The 17,732-nt window shown below is 38.1% G+C and overlaps 1 protein-coding gene across 1 annotated transcript; it reads right to left on the bottom strand.

Moving 5' to 3' along the window:
• Window positions 1–288: 288 nt before the first annotated feature.
• SETD3 (SET domain containing 3, actin histidine methyltransferase) lies at window positions 289–16,844 on the bottom strand (the record flags this gene model as incomplete). Its single annotated transcript, XM_009640514.2, has 7 exons — window positions 289–2,755; window positions 3,363–3,523; window positions 6,780–6,865; window positions 7,514–7,680; window positions 10,413–10,487; window positions 14,760–14,874; window positions 16,765–16,844. Coding segments are annotated over 7 exons (1,128 nt in total), but the record flags the coding sequence as incomplete, so codon positions are not given.
• Between the last annotated feature and the right edge of the window lie 888 nt (window positions 16,845–17,732).

Below are 17,732 nucleotides of genomic sequence, written 5' to 3'. Positions count from 1 at the left end.
TGCAACATATTTTTCTAAATAGCACTAACATATGAAAAGTAAGAATTTGACCATGTGCTTAATAGACCACTTTTCCTTTCTGTTTACTAGAATCCCTCTTCTTTTTTTTTTTTTTCTGCCAGCTATTTCTCCTTTAATCTTTATCTGTACACCTGGACAGTTATTCTTCTCCCCACAGACCCCAAAAGATACAGCAGCCAGCAGCAGCTAGAGGTTGTGTTTGTATGACACACTCACTAGGGAAGACATGGTAGAACCGTATTTTATTCAGGAAAACCCACACATTCTGTCCCGTGGTGACCACAGGCTTTGCTAAGCCATAGATATCAGCAAACACTGGAACAAAATACAGTGTATCAGACTGAATCAAAGCATTTAAATTATGAGTTACAGTTATAATTTTCAGGGAAGGCTAGTTTCAGAATTGCATCATAGTATCTAGTACAATGTTGTGCAATGTAAGTGGCAGAAACAGAAATGGAATATTGGTCCTAATAAAAACCGAAATGTAATGACTCTTGCATGACATTTAAACTGTCAAGACAACAATTCATAACATTCTACCAAAGGCAGCATATAGTTACAAAAATACTGGTCCAGCATCTTGTTAGTGGTGAAGCAATATCCAAGGTGCAATGGCAACGTGCCATTCTTAGTGAAATACTTCTTTAAAAAACTATGTTTCCTATTTTCCCCGCACTGATACTAGCTGAACACCAAAACTGCTATGACAACCTGAAAGAAAGTCACTACTTATCATGTGTATTGCACCAAAGATTTATGCAAAAACACATTTTCCAAGCTGCAGTATAAAAGAAGCAAAGTCTAATAAAACTATGAATATGCCAGAAGACATTTTACTGCAACTGATCTTGGATTGAGCTTTAAACTACTGTCCAAGCTTCTGCATTCTAGCCATTATCTTGAACTTAACTTTACAAAGGTAAAAGACAGAGTCCTTGAGAACAGAATTAAATCACTTTATGCCCCTCTCCATTCACCTACAAAATAAAAATATTCCACCCTCCTTTCCTCCCAATACCCAGGTAATTTCAAAGTCAAGCCTTGGAATTACCCTTGTTCTGATATTGCACTATGCTATGATTGTATTGTTTCCACCTAGAAGTTAAAACATACAGTATGAGGGTGACCGTAACTGCTGGAGACAGTAGACCTGCTTAACTTGCAGAGGTATCCCAAGAAACGTGCACCAGACGGAGACATGATCTAAATGGCAAAGCGTATTTCAGACTTGGCTGTGGTCTGGACTTGGGCCAAAAATACATTAGCCTGCCTGCCATTTCCTTCAAGAAAACAGCATCGATTAGTATCTTAACCAAAAGACAAAGTCGAGTAAGATCAGGTAACCATGTCACATCCAATGTTACATCCGACCACACAGAAATGAAGGAGTAGCAGACAGGAATATTAATCATATTTTCCTTTAATAATGGTTTAGTCAAAAGTGTAGCTTTCAGCTAGTTGTGAAAACCTGAAGAAGCTGGGAAGCAACCTCACTCTGAACAGTACAGTTTAAAGCTGTAGCTTGGCCTATCTGCTTTCAAACTCTCCAGTAGCACTGCCAACCTTGTAAATAAAAGGTACCGCCTGGAAATAAAAAGAAGTCAGCCTTTAAAAGTTGGTGAATGTTGTATTGTAGCAGCCTAACTCTGACTGAAGAAGAAAGATGAGATATTTTTATACAGTAAACAAAAGACAAAGTAAACTGAAATCTTCAGAGATCACTTTAAGTGTATACAATTTGGATTCTCATCAACATTTAAAACTACCAATCATAAGGTTGCCACCTTACCTTTTTCTGGACTGGCATACCTGATTTTAAACAGGTTTTCCTCCAGTCTCCCAAGTTTCTGATCCTCTTATCCAGTTTTCTGCTGTACTGCTCTCCCACCTTCATGCTGAATACCGAGTCAGTCCTGCCTTCTGCTTTTCTTGGCAGGAGGCAGAGCAAGCTTTTAATTTCGGTAGTCAGAGTGACAGAACAACAAAAGCACAGCAGATAGAAGAGCTTAATTCTTCCCCAGGAAGAAAATACATTTGGTTCAACAAAGGGCTGCAAAATCTTCCAAAGGCACCTCTTTCACCAGTTTTTGCCTGAAAGCAAGATGGCAATCTTAATTGAAAAGGGATGCTAAATCTTTTAAATAACTTAAAAATTCATTTTTATATAAAGCAGCAAAAACATTTTTCTCTGCAGAAAGAGAAGTGTTAACAAAGAAACACACCAACATAAATGCACTGTTCATAAACTTCAGCTAATTTAATTTCACAAGAAAGTAAAATTTTAGGACTATTCTTTAACCTCATCAGTACTTTCTGAAGAAGATTCTTTGGCATCTTCAGTCTCTCTGTTGCTTTTCTCTTTATTTAGATTTTCACTTTCTGATTTGGTCCCATTAAATAGAGAGTTTTCACCATTTACAAACCCATTCTCTGTGACTTCAGCATCAATAGCTTCATCGATCTTTAAGTCCCCTTGCTCTTCCACATCTTCTAGGTTTCTCAAGACAATAGGGAGTCTAGAGTCTGCCACAGTGTTCTCCAACAAGGCAATATTGCTCTCTTCATATTTAGGAAGCGGAGCTCCATCTGCCATTTGTTTGGTATAATACTCTCGGCTAGCAGCTGCACTCTTCACTGCTTTCTCCAAGATCTCTTTTTCACCTAAACGCAATTTGATAGCCATTATCGCATGTGAAGTAAGATCATGGGTCTCCAAGAAGGACTTATCATCCTGTTAGAAAAGACAAAGCAAGTTTGTTAGTAAAAAATAACACAGTAAAAAAAAAAAAATCCTTCAGCTTTTCTCTTTACGTGTTAACAATAAGCAACACTAGGTTCTTCGGGCCGAGCCAAATGGACATACACGAATGAGGGGGTCTGCAGGGAGTCCCGGTGAAATTTCTCAAGAATTCATAAAGAAGCCAAAAATTTCTCCACATAGATCAGCCTGCATAGCAAGTGCAGTCAGGAGACTTCACAAATATATGAAACATGTAGGTTCACTTATACACTCGCAATAATAGCACACTTCCTTACAGTCTGGAGAATGCAACTAATAGACAACAAGTTCAAACTGATTCCCCATTTTACTTGCAGAGAAAAAGCAGGTAGCCTCTATTTGGAGAATCAAAGAAAAAATACATTAACAAAATTACATTAACAAAATTTTCCTTAGATAATGCAAATCTGTTTCTACACTTTAAAAAGTAGAGAATGAATTATGTACTAACGTTCAGATTAAAGTTTGTAAAGACAAGATGGGGGACAAAATATCTTTTCCTACAATCATAAGACAAAACATTTCAGACACTTAAATTACATGATAATGATAATTTTACCTCCACAGTTGTTTTATAGGTTTTCAACAGAAGGGATGCTCTGGCTTCTAGGAATGTCCAAAGTTTAACTTCATTGTCCCAACTAACAGGAAACTCAGAGTTCCCCAGAGTGAAGATTTTATCAATAGCATGCTCGCCTATCAAGTGTTCCTTCAGCTCTTCTGCAATAAGTATAAAACAAATCTGTTAAAAACAATCTCATCATTCACTTTGCCAGTTGACAAACTGCAGAAAGATTTATTTTCAATAGAAGAGCTTTGAGCAGCTAACAGAAAAACGTCTCCTCAAATAAGACTTATCAGATATGCTGGTTATTTTTAGGATTCTTCTCAGAGAGGCAACTGGAAGTCTTGAGGTTAGCAGAAAATGGACCTTCTGCTCCACTCTGAAATAAGGATACTTTACATATCATAGCCTCTCATACATGGCATAACTCTGTGACAGTGAGATGGAATGTTTTGTATAATACTTGATAAACAAAAGGGAGTAATTCTTTAAAGGGTTCAGTGAACTTTTTGATAATAAAAGGAACAGGCCAGAGTGTGCAAATAGCAATGGAATTATTTTACCTACTGTTTTGGTAAACTTTTTCAGTAGCAGAAACTCCCTACAGTTGGTCAGAAAAGACATCCATCAAACAAACCTCACACAGAGTAGAAAATGTTTAATCAGCTCCTTAACATTATACAAATTCCATTAATCTTTTAATTACCAAATATCACTCTTGCAAAGCAGCTATCACAAACTTAATAAACTGTCTGCATACAGTTTCTCAATAAAGTTTTCTTGTACAGTATTTAAGACATATGAATAATCTGAGCACAATCATGTATCAGAGTAATGCAATTAAAATGTTTACTAGCTATATTTTCTTCTCTGAGGCAAAAATCCACCCCCTTATCGGCATCCTAAAATTTTCTTTACTTGAATTTACTTCCCTGGTGGTCAGGCTTTTGGACTAGATGATCGTTGTAGGTCCCCTCCAACTGAACTAGTCCATTCTATTCTAATTTCTTAATAAGTTCTAGAAGATGGATGACAGAATGCAGTGTGAAGGCATGAAACCATATAAGGTAGGTTGTTTTTATTAAAAAAAGCAAATAGAGCACATGCAAAAACTTAACAACTTCAGTATTCCTACTGGTATTAAAATCCACATGACCCGCACAGCATCCCTAACTGCAAGGAGATTCTCTCACTGTCCTGAAGAACTCACATCTATAACCTCCCAAACTGCATCTAACCAGCAAGCAGCTATTAGAAACATTTAATCAGAAGTTTCACCTGCACAAATTAGGTGAATATTTATTAATTGTATATATATTTTCCCCATAAAACCCCCTAACATAAGAGAAACACTACAGTTTGCAAATACCTAAGTTGGTTTTAGATTATGAATTACCAAAATATTGAAAATACTCAACTTTGCAATGTCTCTTCCATATTTCTCCTGCAGTACAGAATATTCCAATTCCATACCTAAATGATTCTAGCAGCGATCACAGAATCACACAGAATCACAGAATCGTAAGGGTTGGAAGGGACCTCAGGAGATCATCTAGTCCAACCCCCCTGCTAAAGCAGGCTCACCTAGAGCATGCTACACAGGACTTCATCCAGGCGGGCTTTGAATATCTCCAGAGAAGGAGACTCCACAACCTCCCTGGGCAGCCTGTTCCAGTGCTCTGCCACCCTCAGAGTGAAGAAGTTCTTCCTCATATTCAACTGAAACCTCTCGTGTTTCAGTTTGCATCCATTGCCCCTAGTCCTGTCGCTGGACACCACTGCAAACAGACTGCTTCCGTCCTCTTGACTTCCGCCCTTAAGATATTTGTATGCGTTGATGAGATCCCCTCTCAGTCTTCTCTTCTTCAGGCTGAACAAGCCCAACTCTCTCAGCCTTTCCTCGTAGGGGAGATGCTCCAGTCCCTTTATCATCCTAGTAGCTCTCCTCTGGACTCTTTCTAGGAGTTCCTCGTCTTTCTTGAACTGGGGAGCCCAGAACTGGACACAGTACTCCAGGTGGGGTCTCACCAGGGCAGAGTAGAGGGGGAGGAGAACCTCCCTCGACCTGCTGGCCACACTCCTCTTAATACACCCCAGGATACCATTGGCCTTCTTGGCAACAAGGGCACATTGCTGGCTCATGGTCAGCTTATTGTCCACCAGGACTCCCAGGTCCCTCTCAGCAGAGGTGGCATTGCTCAAGGAACAACGTCAGGGCCGATCCTGTTCAGCATCAGCATCATCAGTTACCAGCACAAGGGGCGGAAGGCACGTCAGCAAGTCGGCGGGTAATGGTAACCCAGAGGGGGGGGAAGCAGTTCACGGCCTTGATGGCAGGATTAGTCTTCAGAGGTACCCTGGATGAGACAGAGGAACGGGCCAAGAGGAACCTCCTGAAGTTCAGCAAACACAAAGACACTGTCCTGTCCCTGAGCTGGAATAGCCCCCAAGCATCAAGATGGGGTTGTGGACCCACTGGTTGGAGCAGCTCAGCCAAAAAGCATTGGGGTGCTGGCAGGCAAGACGAGGTGGCTTCCCCCAGAGCCCTCCCAATCCAAGGGGTTCTATGATTCCTAATAACTGTATCTCCCAAAGACCAACTTGACTTGGCCACTTGCTTGGAGAGGACACCCAGAATGAGTTGTTCCATCCCCTTTCCAGGGACAGAGGTGAGACTAACCGGCCTGTAGTTCCCTGGGTCCTCCTTCTTGCCCTTTTTGAAGACTGGAGTGACATTGGCTATCTTCCAGTCATCAGGCACCTCTCCTGTTCTCCACGACCTTTCATAGATGATGGAGAGTGGCTCCGCAATGACATCTGACAGTTCCTTCAGCACTCGCGGGTGCATTCCATCGGGGCCCATGGACTTGTGGGTGTCCAGCTTCCTTAAAAGATCCCTAACCTGATCCACATCAACAGAAGGAAGGTCTTCCTTTCTCCAAGCTAGCTCGCTTACCAGCCAGGACTGGGGAGCCTGAGGGCCAGCCTCGACAGTGAAGACTGAAGCAAAGAAGGCATTCAGTAGCTCTGGCCAGCTCAGCGATGGCCAATATGCTACGATTTTAAGCATGTAAACCCCTAGGTCTCACGTGATCTTGTTCTGTGAATGATTTTTAAACCTAAGAACTAAAGATCAAGCTCCAAACCTCACTCGTTCACAACAGCCTGGGAGATTATAAACCCCCATCACCTCACATTTTAGGAGTTCCAGAAAGGCCTATGTTACTGAAATAGTCCCTTGGACAACATGGCCAAAGACTGGGTTTCTCACTAGCTTATAGATCCCCTTTTAATCTCAACTCCTCAAATTTTCTGATCTTCTGGCTTAATTTTCTATATGTCTATCACATTCCTGCATTAAAAAACACCCTCCCCCCAATGTAAATTAGGCTATATTCATAAACATCTTACCTTCACTCATACAAAACACTCGAAGGAAAGCCAAAAGCTGGGCAGAGATTGGAGGCTCAGTAGAGTGCAAAGCAAAAACACTAGAACTAATAAAAGACACAATCAAACAGCATCAGTAAATGCAAGTTATAGTCATACCTTTGAACTTATTTCAACATAAAAGATGTTAAAGTATACATCAAATGCACTGTTGCAAAAGTAACTTTTAAAAAAACTTAGGTAATACTAGTTCAAACGGAAGAAAAGCTTCCCTAACCTGTATCTGAAAAGAACAATTATGTCTACAATTTTACACTTAAAATTATTTTTATACTGCTTTCATAATAAATTCATGAAAATGCAATGTTTCACATCTGCTGCTCCTAACAGTACCCTCTGGACTGAAAAGACTAAAGGAAAATGCTGTGGTTCACACACTGAGCATTGTAGTATGTCTGCAAGGGGTAGGAAAGAAAGAAAAACCACAGATTGCTTCAAATTAATCCTTGCTCTGTTTTTGTTCAAATGGTTATTAAAGCCAAGGCTTTTTTCCTTATATATGGTCCAAATTAGATAATAGTATTGCTCAGAGAACTTCTGTAAATATTACTACAATAACTTTAACTTGCAATACAAACAGGACAAATATCACACCTAAGAAAACTATCATAGAACAGCTTTTATATATGCTCTACTGGACACTATATATACTTTGGAAATGTTTTAAAAAACCCATGGCATTGCGTTTTACTTACGTTGGGATACCAGCACGAGCTAAGACCTCTGCCTTCATAGCATACAGCCTGTCACTTTTACTCACGCCAAGCTTTATTTTCACTCTGTCATGTGAATTATTATCAAAGAAAAAACCACTGTGGATCACAAATTCAGCGTTTGACCGAGTGCCATAAAAAATGTAAATCTAGAAGGATGAAAAGAGAAGTGAAGGGACAGGAAAAAAGCTTAAGATCAGCTCACAAAACTGACATAATTTGAAAGTTATTTCCTGACAGAGTTACTATTCTGAGTACACGGTATATTTGGTTATATAAAGAAACAGTCTTTGTTTTCCGGTATCGATTCAAATGCTGTATATAGTGTGGCAATATACTTTAGAGGTAGGTGTAAACATATCCAATGTAACAGAGACTTTGAAAGGAGAGAAGAGGTTCATTCTATGCTTTAAAATAAAAACGCTTTGTTTTCTCACACTGTCATAAAATATCAGTATATGGAAATAAGCTTTCAAAGATCCTATGCCTTTTAAAGGCTAAAAGATCTGAGACAAGGAGGGCCCATCAAAAGAAACTGTCTGTCTGGAGTAATTTCCCCCCCCCCCCGGATTTGTCCACCCAAAAGAGTAACCTACACTGCTGATGGATCAACTTTGCTTTTGTTTTTATGTTACCTTAAGGCATGCATATACCGAAGTATATCATACAGAGACATCTGATCTGTGTTCAGCCAGTATTTATTTTTGTGCTGTAATCTGAACTCTTTACCTAAAGCAAATATGTTACTTTAATTCACATTAAAAAAGAAGTTCCTTTATATACATATATACATAACCTGCAGAAAGTGTTTAATTCAAGGCTAGGCTGTATGAAGTACATGGGACAGAGTAGCAATTGTCTTCTCCTGCATCAAGGGGACATTTCCCCCTTTTGTTTGATAATGGAATTGTCAATCAGAAAAAAGTTTCAACAGCTACAGAACTCCCTTCTTAACCTTAGGGTACAGCAATGCTCTGGATACCTGTAGGCTTCCGCTCCTCTCTAGCTGACAGAGAAAGGCACAGCGTTCTCTTAAGGGCTCAACACTAATGGTGCCATTTACTTTCTTTGTTTTCAATTTTAGATTAGAACTATTTATCCTAAGCACTAAATGCTTAAGTGTTATATTAAATTACAGTAAACATTATACTGTAACACACTCATATAATGAACAAGTGACCTGCCTAGGTATGTTAAGGCAGTGGTTAATGACAGAGTTGCTAACCCTGAAGTTTTAAAACTACTGTGATACATCTCATATTAAACTAAGTCACATATCATGTGTAGATTATACAGTATGCTCTTACACTCTACAACTGCTTTACAAAAGAGCTAATTAACAGAACGAGAAAGTTGCTTTATTCAAGGCCAGTGTTTGATACACTCTGTGGACTTCTGCTGCCTCACATTTTTAGTAGTAAAAGCAAGGATCATACAGTCTTCGTGCTGAAACTAAGAAATAACATCTGCACAGTATATTAAAAGACTGAAGCATTACATAATTAAAGTGCTTTAATGATGTTGAAAACAGTTAAAGTTTGCACAGAGATGTAAAAAAAAATATGATAAATAGCAGACAAAGTGAAACTACTAAAATAAAATTAAAATAGAGGAAGCCTCTATAATTGAAATGGAGAGAGCAGCCAGAACAGCTATATGACACATCCATTGCCAGCTGTGGAAAATCATAAATTGGATCACTTCTGGAAAAACTGTGGACCCCTTTTAACTCATCGTACCGGTATGGGGAAAAAATAGCAAATATTTGACTACCATAACAAATTCTAAGAGCAACACAAAAAAAATATACAATCACTGTATAGCATAGCAATGAGGATAAATATACCTCTGGAAAGACATACTTAAAAAATTTTTTCAGACACATCTTTGTCAAAAAAGAAGGTAACAATACATAAATAAAACGAAGATCAAAACATTAAGTGTAAGACGGGCAAAATAATACACTAAAGGTAATAACTCAAGAGTGTGAGTTACAAAACATTTCATGGTGTTTCATAGATGAAGTCTTTTTCTGGCCACGCTAACTACAATTGCGCAAGCAGTAGGAAAAGCGAAGTGCTACTACACTGGAGGGCTTAGGCTGGCTGCTGACACAGCACAGGAACCCTCCTGCCAGAGATTTCCTACACTCCTGGAACCACTGTCCTCAATGCATCACTAGTTTTAATGCTCATTTTTGTTTCTTAGCAGTTCTGAACAAAATACTGGATTCTGAACTATTCCACACATCTTCGCAAGACTCATGCTTTGGTAATTTGGGTTTCAGGATGAAGGGGTGTGTACACGTGTGCGTGTCTGTGCGAAAGGGAAGGAGTATATTTTTAGGTCCTTTCTTATTTTCACTAAGCATAGGAATGGCAACATGGGTAAAATGACTGGCAACTATACTGCATTTAACCCCTTGTTAAATGAAGACTAACACGAAAACATAAACCCAACATTTTTAAGAAAGACTACAATCTGCTACTGCAGACAAACCAACAGGCCAAGTCTAAAATATATTTATTTATCTTTGGTCCTTTGGATCTGGCCTTTTATTAATCTCATCCAGCATACCAAACTCAGTGTCTGTGTATGTGCATTTACCAGTGATTAAATATTTTAGCTATTTCTCTAAAATATGAGGAATCAAAACTCTCCTGAAGTTGGGGTCTAACAAGTAATACAAAATATTTTACTTTGAAAAATGTGCACTTACTTAGTTTGGTAGTATTTTCACACAAAATTAGCTCAGCATAATAAAATCCAAAGGTAGCCGGGCTTAATCCATACTACTCCGCTATTTAAATTTGTAGGGAGTTATCAAGTGTCCACAAAACTTTAATTAAAGAACAATTATGTAGACAATAGTTCACATTACCTGTTCTCCAGCCTTGAAATCCTGAAGTGCTACGCATTCACACCGGTCATCTTCTAAATTGTAGCCTGTAGTGATCTATCCAAGGGAAGAGTAACAAAAGCACCTTTAACTTTTCATATTTATCTCCCCCACCACTGACAAAATGTTGTCCTATTGGAAACATATTAACAATAGCAATTGCATATATTTCTTTCTCTGCACAATACAGTATTACTGGTAGAAATCATTTTATGATTCCTGAGCAATCTTTTTTTTAAAAAAATCTCTGCATTAAAGAAGTCTAAGGGAAGAAATGACTTACGTGAAGTGAACGGAAGGCTCTAAGGAAAGTACTCTCCATAGACTGCAGACAGTCCCGTGCTAAAGCTGGCAGCTTGTTATAAAGTTTTGGAGTTTTTAGTCACTCCCATGAGGCCCAAGGGAGCAAGGCACTGACAGCTTTATATGCTGTGCTTTATCCCTCAACTGCTAGCACATTTTTGATCTCTCAATGAAAAAGGATTAGATAACTGTGGATCTTTAGGGGATACAATCTTCAGAGAATTATAATTTACTTGCAAATAATCCCTTTATCTAAAGTTAAGTCATACTCTTAAAATGCTAAAAGGATTTTTTGATGGTAGCAGGCAATGGAAGAGGATAAATTCTCTTAACAAGCCTGTACTTCTGCGAAAAAAATTACAAAACCGTAAAGTTGTCACACTAACAAGTAAAGCTATCCCAAAAATGTACTACTATTTTAAAGTGACAAACCATGTTCTTGAACAGTATTACCAAAGAGGCAGGCATAGATGCAGCCACGTGATGGACTGTAAGCTGCTGAACAGTCAGGAAGCAACTTTTACGGCAAGTATCCTGAATTCACTACTGACAGACAGAACTAACTTATGGAAAAATATGCTCTGGGCCTGGGGGAAAACCTAGGAGAAGCTCAAGATTCTCTCTCAGCCTTTGCAAATGAAAACATACTTGTCTGTAAGCTGTCTGACACGTAAGTTGCGGTATAACCCGATTCCCATCTTGGATGCAGTTTGGTCAGAACTCCATGGATTATTTTGAAAGCTTGGTTGATGGTTTACACGTTAATAATTTTATGGTGCCTACACCATCAAGCGTGCATTTGTCAGCCAAAACAGTGCTTTCAAAGTGAGCAAAGGGAACTTGTCTACGATGCAGCAAATCCATAACGGCAGCCACAAGCTGAGGCAGCCTGGCTGCCATCACTTCATGTCTATTAATGGATTTGAGGTATGTTGAGATCAGAAGAAAAAGCAAGAGCCATGCAGTATGGCCTACTGCAAAACACAGGCTGTAATACTTGAAGACAGAAATTCCTGTACATTCACTATGCTGGACTGAACAATTTTTAATTAAGATCTCTCATTTAGAGGGCTATCTAACACTGAATTGCAGGTTGCAAATGCTAGAGGATTGATCTTCACTATGACAAATGTACCTTCCAAGTTCAAATACAGTCATCTTGGGAAAAACCGCAACTTCCATTCAAAAAAGGAACTCTTGACAGCATTTGACCCGTCCTGAAATTTTCTTAGTGGGTAAGCTCAATGAAATACTTCTGAATGTGAAAACTCCATTCCAGTTTCTTGAACTGCCTGTGGAACAGGAGGCTTTCAAGGACTGGGGAACTTCCAGTATGTTAAGAGAAGGATTCTGTCAGTTCAAGCATGCTTCACTAGAGTACTGCTCATTTTGGGGATTGTTTTTTACTTTAAAAAAAAAAAAAACAAAACAAACCACAAGCCAACCAGCAGCGCTTCTGAAAGGCTTTTCTATAAAGCATAATGGAGTGCTAGACTCTTATTTCCTCTTTCTTTTAATAGCAGTCATGTAAGAGAATTAACAGCGTGTTTACTTTTCTTCCCACATGATAGCTGACAAATTGCATCCCTTCAGTTTTATTTCTGAAGCAGACTGATACATGAATTTCAAGTTGTATATAAAACATGCAATAGTCTGCTTGGTCAGTGATTAAGGATGGACCCAGCCCAACAGGCAAAATGTAGCTTATTTAAAGCTCTGGCAGAACTGGTAATCAACCTCTGACTGTCAGAATACAATCCCACTAAAGAATAACAATGAGAAATGCATGAAGACAACCATTTTGATATAGTTCTTAGAGGCAGGTTGATCTAACTAATAGTGGCAGAAGCAAGCAAAAGCTGGATGGACCTAGCTCCAGTTAAAAACCAAGGAGCATTTTATTATCTAGCTCATGGAAAGGGCCCCTGTGGAATAAAGCAAGAACAGGGACCTATAGTAGCCAATTGACTCAAGAAGTGCTTCAGCACTGTGTTTGGAATAGACTAGACAGGGGCGTATACAATGCCATCTTTTGTTTCTACTTTCCTACAACAAAGAACAATTCCCTTCATGTATTTTAAAGGGATGTGCTATGATTAGAGCAGAACGCACCCTCATCTCACTCTAATATAAACTACAGCTTACAGTTATCTTAGCAGGTTTTTTTTCCTTTATTTCTAATAGTACAAGGAAACTAACACAACAGAAATAGCTTTAGTAGCTTTTCTTAGCCCATTGTCAACATTACAGTTGTCTATCCTTCCTAAATCTATAACCATCTACACTAGTTTCTGTAGAAATACAAAACAAATTAGTAAAGTCTGTATACACACACAAAATATTTTAGTTCAGCACACACATACACACACCTCCCCCCTGCCTTTTAGGATACACTTCAGCTTAAAAAAATGCTTCCAACCCTGATATACTACTGCACTAGCAGGTTTGGCTCCAGAGGCTGGCTCCATATCAAACCCATTGTTAAAGAGCATAATAAAAATAAAAGTTACTTTATCAATTTAAATAGAAGTTTGAATGATTAAAACAACATAACTAGCTGCTCTTTTAATATAGTCTACTTAATTTTTTCCCCTCCCAGAACCTTAATTCTCTTCCTCTTTCGCCTAATCCCAACTTTGAAGGCATTCATTAAGAGTTGTCTAATGAATACAGACAAGTCTCTGCAAAAGCATCTGAAAGAGATGCCCAGCAGGAAAAGGGTACAGGAAGTACTGATACTTGCAACTAAGACTTATATTACAAAAATATATATTCCTGAATTTTAAACAATTTTCTTTACATTGGAGACTCTCATACAAGCTTTATTGCTAAATCAAAGTTATAAGATTGCAAAACAAATAGTAAAAGGCAAGAATCACTGTTAAAGAACAACATGTAATCACCTTTTAGTAGGGGAAAAAAAAATAAATAAAAACCCCCACCAAACACTTGCAGCTTTGTAGCCTAGCCTACCGCGCTGTATTTGGTACAGTCATAGTAACAATAAATTAGCTAAATGTCAAGTGAAAAACAACTTGCTTTACAATTTGTTCATTTAAACCAGGCTTTTCTTATACCAACAATACTAACACATGCTGCTGTCCTAACACTCAAGTCAACTCTCCCACAAAAGAACCAGATTTCTTTAATATGGTATAGTATGGTCATATTCACTGCTTACAATAAATAATATCATCTACTGGAAACACAATTAAAGAGCATGAACTTTGAAGCATACATGAGACTGGCTAAATAACATTGATAAACCATCCTCTTCTGTGTTTCCTCACTTCAACATTAACTAGCCTGTTAATGAAATCAAGACCTCATCTTCTGAACTAGCTCACATAAGCCAAAATGTCAGCAGGTCTGACTTTCTATATACATATGTCACCTTTTAAATGTTTAATATGCCCTAAAGTAGTTTTTTTGCATTTTGTTTCTTTGATGTAGTAACAGATGTACTGTTTTTGTTGAACTAGGCTTTGTTCTTGTTGTTGCTGTCTTCATAACAAGGCTCTTTGGGCATGGTTAGAAGAGCAGGCAGTATTTCTTAGTTGCAAATTTCTAACCACTTTCCCTTGCGGTAGCTACAAGAGGCAGCCTCCATCACTGTCTGCCTTCCTATTCTCAGAACAAATCTGTCCAGTATTGTGAATCTCTTTCACCCCATCAGAAAAAAAACTCCATGTCAGAAGAATATTCAGACTTGGCTGTAAAAAAGGTATCATGTAACTGAAAACTTTTAAAGGCACATTCTATGCATATGAGACATAACTGTAAGCAAGTATGCAATCACTTTTAAGTCTTCTTGAGATAAGGAAGTTCTCCCTGAAAAGCTATCGTAAGACATTTAAGAAACTGACAAATCTTTCTTTCAGATATTAGTTTTTTAGGGTCACTTGGGAAGATAAAATACCTGTGTTAAGAAGCATAATGAAAAGTGTTATTAAACTGTTCAACAGCAGTTGAAAGGCTTAATACTTAAGCCCTAAAGCCTTTCAGCAACACCAAAGAAATCCTTACCAGTCCATTAGTATGATTACACATGTCCCATAAAGGTATTAGAGCCAATGTAACTCTGGAACCATCTTCTGTTGGAATCTGGTTCTGCCGCGTCATAACAGAGGAAACCGCCCATCTACAAAAATTAAAAACATTAGATGGTCAATGTTCAAAACATTAATATATGACTGGCTGTACTCCAACCCAAAGCAATCATTTAGGCTGTGAGTTTCCAAACTTAAGTTTTCTTAAAGATCACACTGACTACAGTAACAGTAGAAGGCAATACCACTTGCAGGAGAACCAGCAGCTCCTAGGTTTCCAAGACACGCACACAGACCAAATCCCAAATCAGGATGGCAATCCCACCCCCTCTTCTACACTCTTTGCAACAGAACCTTTGCACCTTCCATTACCTCAACCAGGACCCACTCCCATGTCACCTTCTCCTTCCCCAAGCCTTCACTTCACTGCACGCACAGCTCTCGCCACACATCCCAAACCCGGGGCCAGCTATTCCTGACTGCTTCCGAGGAGTTCACAAGTACTGCTTGGCAGCAGTAGCTCTCAATCTACATGCAGGCTCTTGTAAGAGCCAGGAGATGTTTTTCCCCTTGCTTCGTAAAAACCTTGTGTACTGCACGAACTGGAAACCAGCGTCATCACCTGACACACACATGATATTTTGGTAAGTGCTGCTTCTTCAATTTGCGAACTTTTGGCTTAAATGAGTATCGCTTCATTTTCTGCTTAACAGAATAAAGAGGAAAAAAAGCCCCAATACCCCAAACAGATATCCAGGTAGAAAGAATGAAGAAAGCATAACATAGTTTAGCACACAAACATCATGCAAAACCCTTCTAACTCAGGTTAAGCACAGGAAATGACAGCTACCTATTCAAACTTAAGAATCTTCAGAAAAGCTTAAACATTTCAGTTTTCTAAAATTCTATTTTCATTTTATTTCAGACAAAAATGAATATTAAATGCCAGAGGGAAAAGAATAATCTTAGTTTCACTGTGTTCTAACCTCAATACATGTATCTGTGTTTTTCTGACGGAAGGAAAAAAAATAAACTCCACCAGAAGGTCAAAATAATTTTAACACCCACTGACTCCACTACTAGCAAGTATTTAATATACAGAATTAGACTTTGAGAAGGTTTTTTTCAGAAGTACTAGAGATTGTTTAGAAAGATACCATCAAATTGAAATCTACTTAATTTCTAAAAAAGCAATTTAAAATTGTGGATAATTCTGATATACAAACACTTTTTGAAACACAATAGCAATATGTTTCTTTTTAATTGTTGTGTTTTATCTGCAAAATTTTAGACCACTTCATGTGTAAGTTGGCGAGTCCCTCTGTGACCCAGTAAGTGAAGGAGGCATGCTTTGGAAATCCCACTTTCGTAGACTTACCCAGAAGTAGAACTAGGCTTAAAAAAAAAAAAATCCCTGCAAGACCTCATGAATGCCTTTTATGCATGCTATTTTAATCACTTAACAGAATTAAAGCTCTTGTTATCTTAATTATTCTTATTTTTATCTTAATTATGTCACCCCCTATAGCACCTCCAAGTGACACTCATGCTTCACGTGTACAGCTTGTGTTATCCATCTCTCCTGTTCAACAGCCACTGTTAATATTAGGTTTTACTAGTATGTGCTGGTAAAGACTTTTATAAAAAAAAAAAAAAAAAAAAATCCCAAAGCCCAAACCTCCTGGTACTTTAACTGAACTATTTTCTTAAGAAACAACGAATTACCTTACTAATCTCAGACTATGTGTGCCAGTTGGCTAAATTAACTGCTCATAATGACTATTCCTTTGTAACAATTAACATCTGCATATTTATTTTACTTTCTTCATTAAGAAAGTGTATTAGTATCAAAACCTACATTTAACATTTCAATAACAATAGGGCTTTCCCACCAATGAAGCATTTCCAGGGTCCCACAGTTCACAATATTAAAAAAAAAAAAAAAAAAAAGAAAAAAGAAAAGAATTAAAAGACAGACCAACCTGTAGTCGTCATAAGTGAAAGAATCCTTTAAGGGCAGTTTGCTGGCATTAGGATGGGTCTGGGAAATGCAAGTTTCAGAAAAAGGTGAAAAGAGAAAGAAGAGAGAAATCAGAAATCAGTCAGCAGAATTTCATTATTTAGCTGCCTAACAGATCCTAACAAGAGCCAAATGAAGCAGGAGGCGTCCAGCCGCGCTACAGAGGGATCATCATGCTATTATGCTCTCATACATCACTGTCAACTTAATTTGTTGTGCCCAGCAGCCGCCATAAATCTGTTTCTTCATATTTCAAGACTGGAACCCACAGACATTGTACAAAAATAAAAAATTTAAGGTGGACTGAGTATGTGAAGGTAAAACAAAACCCAGCCCATGGTGCAGGGTGGGGGAAGAAATTGGACAATGAGCACACATTAGGTTTCACCAACTTCCACATTTTTCCTTTTCTCTGGGGTATCAGTAAAGTATTTTGCAAATGCAAGTAAAAATTATAACTACAAGATTTTCAATTCTTCCTTGATACCTGAAAAGGTTTTATTCAGTACAAGATGTACTACACCTCCAAAACAAAACAGGTCTAAATATTTAAACAGTTTTGGTGACAAACATTGATTAGATAGCACTATATTAAGCCATCTATACATACTCCCATCTAAAAGCGGAGCAATGCCATTCGAGCATGCATACTGTGGTTGCCGTTAACAAGCACAATATTTAGATTTTAAAAAGGCTTTAAGAAGCTGTAATACCTGTTACTTTTCTGATCAATTAACTTAATGAAAGTTTCAAAAAATACAGGTAGCTTTAAGCCCACACTCGCGCGCTTTCTTTAGAACTTTGTCCCAATTTGCAAATGGAAAGCCATAATAGCATGGATTTTAATCTTCAAGTTCAATTAGGTCTCCAAGACGAATTAAAGTAAATGATCAAAAGGTTATTTCAGACGATACAAATGATTTTTTTTTT

The sequence above is a fragment of the Egretta garzetta genome, unplaced genomic scaffold (genome assembly GCF_000687185.1).
Source record: "Egretta garzetta isolate BGI_Z169 unplaced genomic scaffold, ASM68718v1 scaffold206, whole genome shotgun sequence".
NCBI classification, from domain to species: Eukaryota; Metazoa; Chordata; class Aves; order Pelecaniformes; family Ardeidae; genus Egretta; species Egretta garzetta.
Note: the sequence above shows the minus strand (reverse complement) of the source record. Positions and strands in the feature narration are given on the sequence as shown.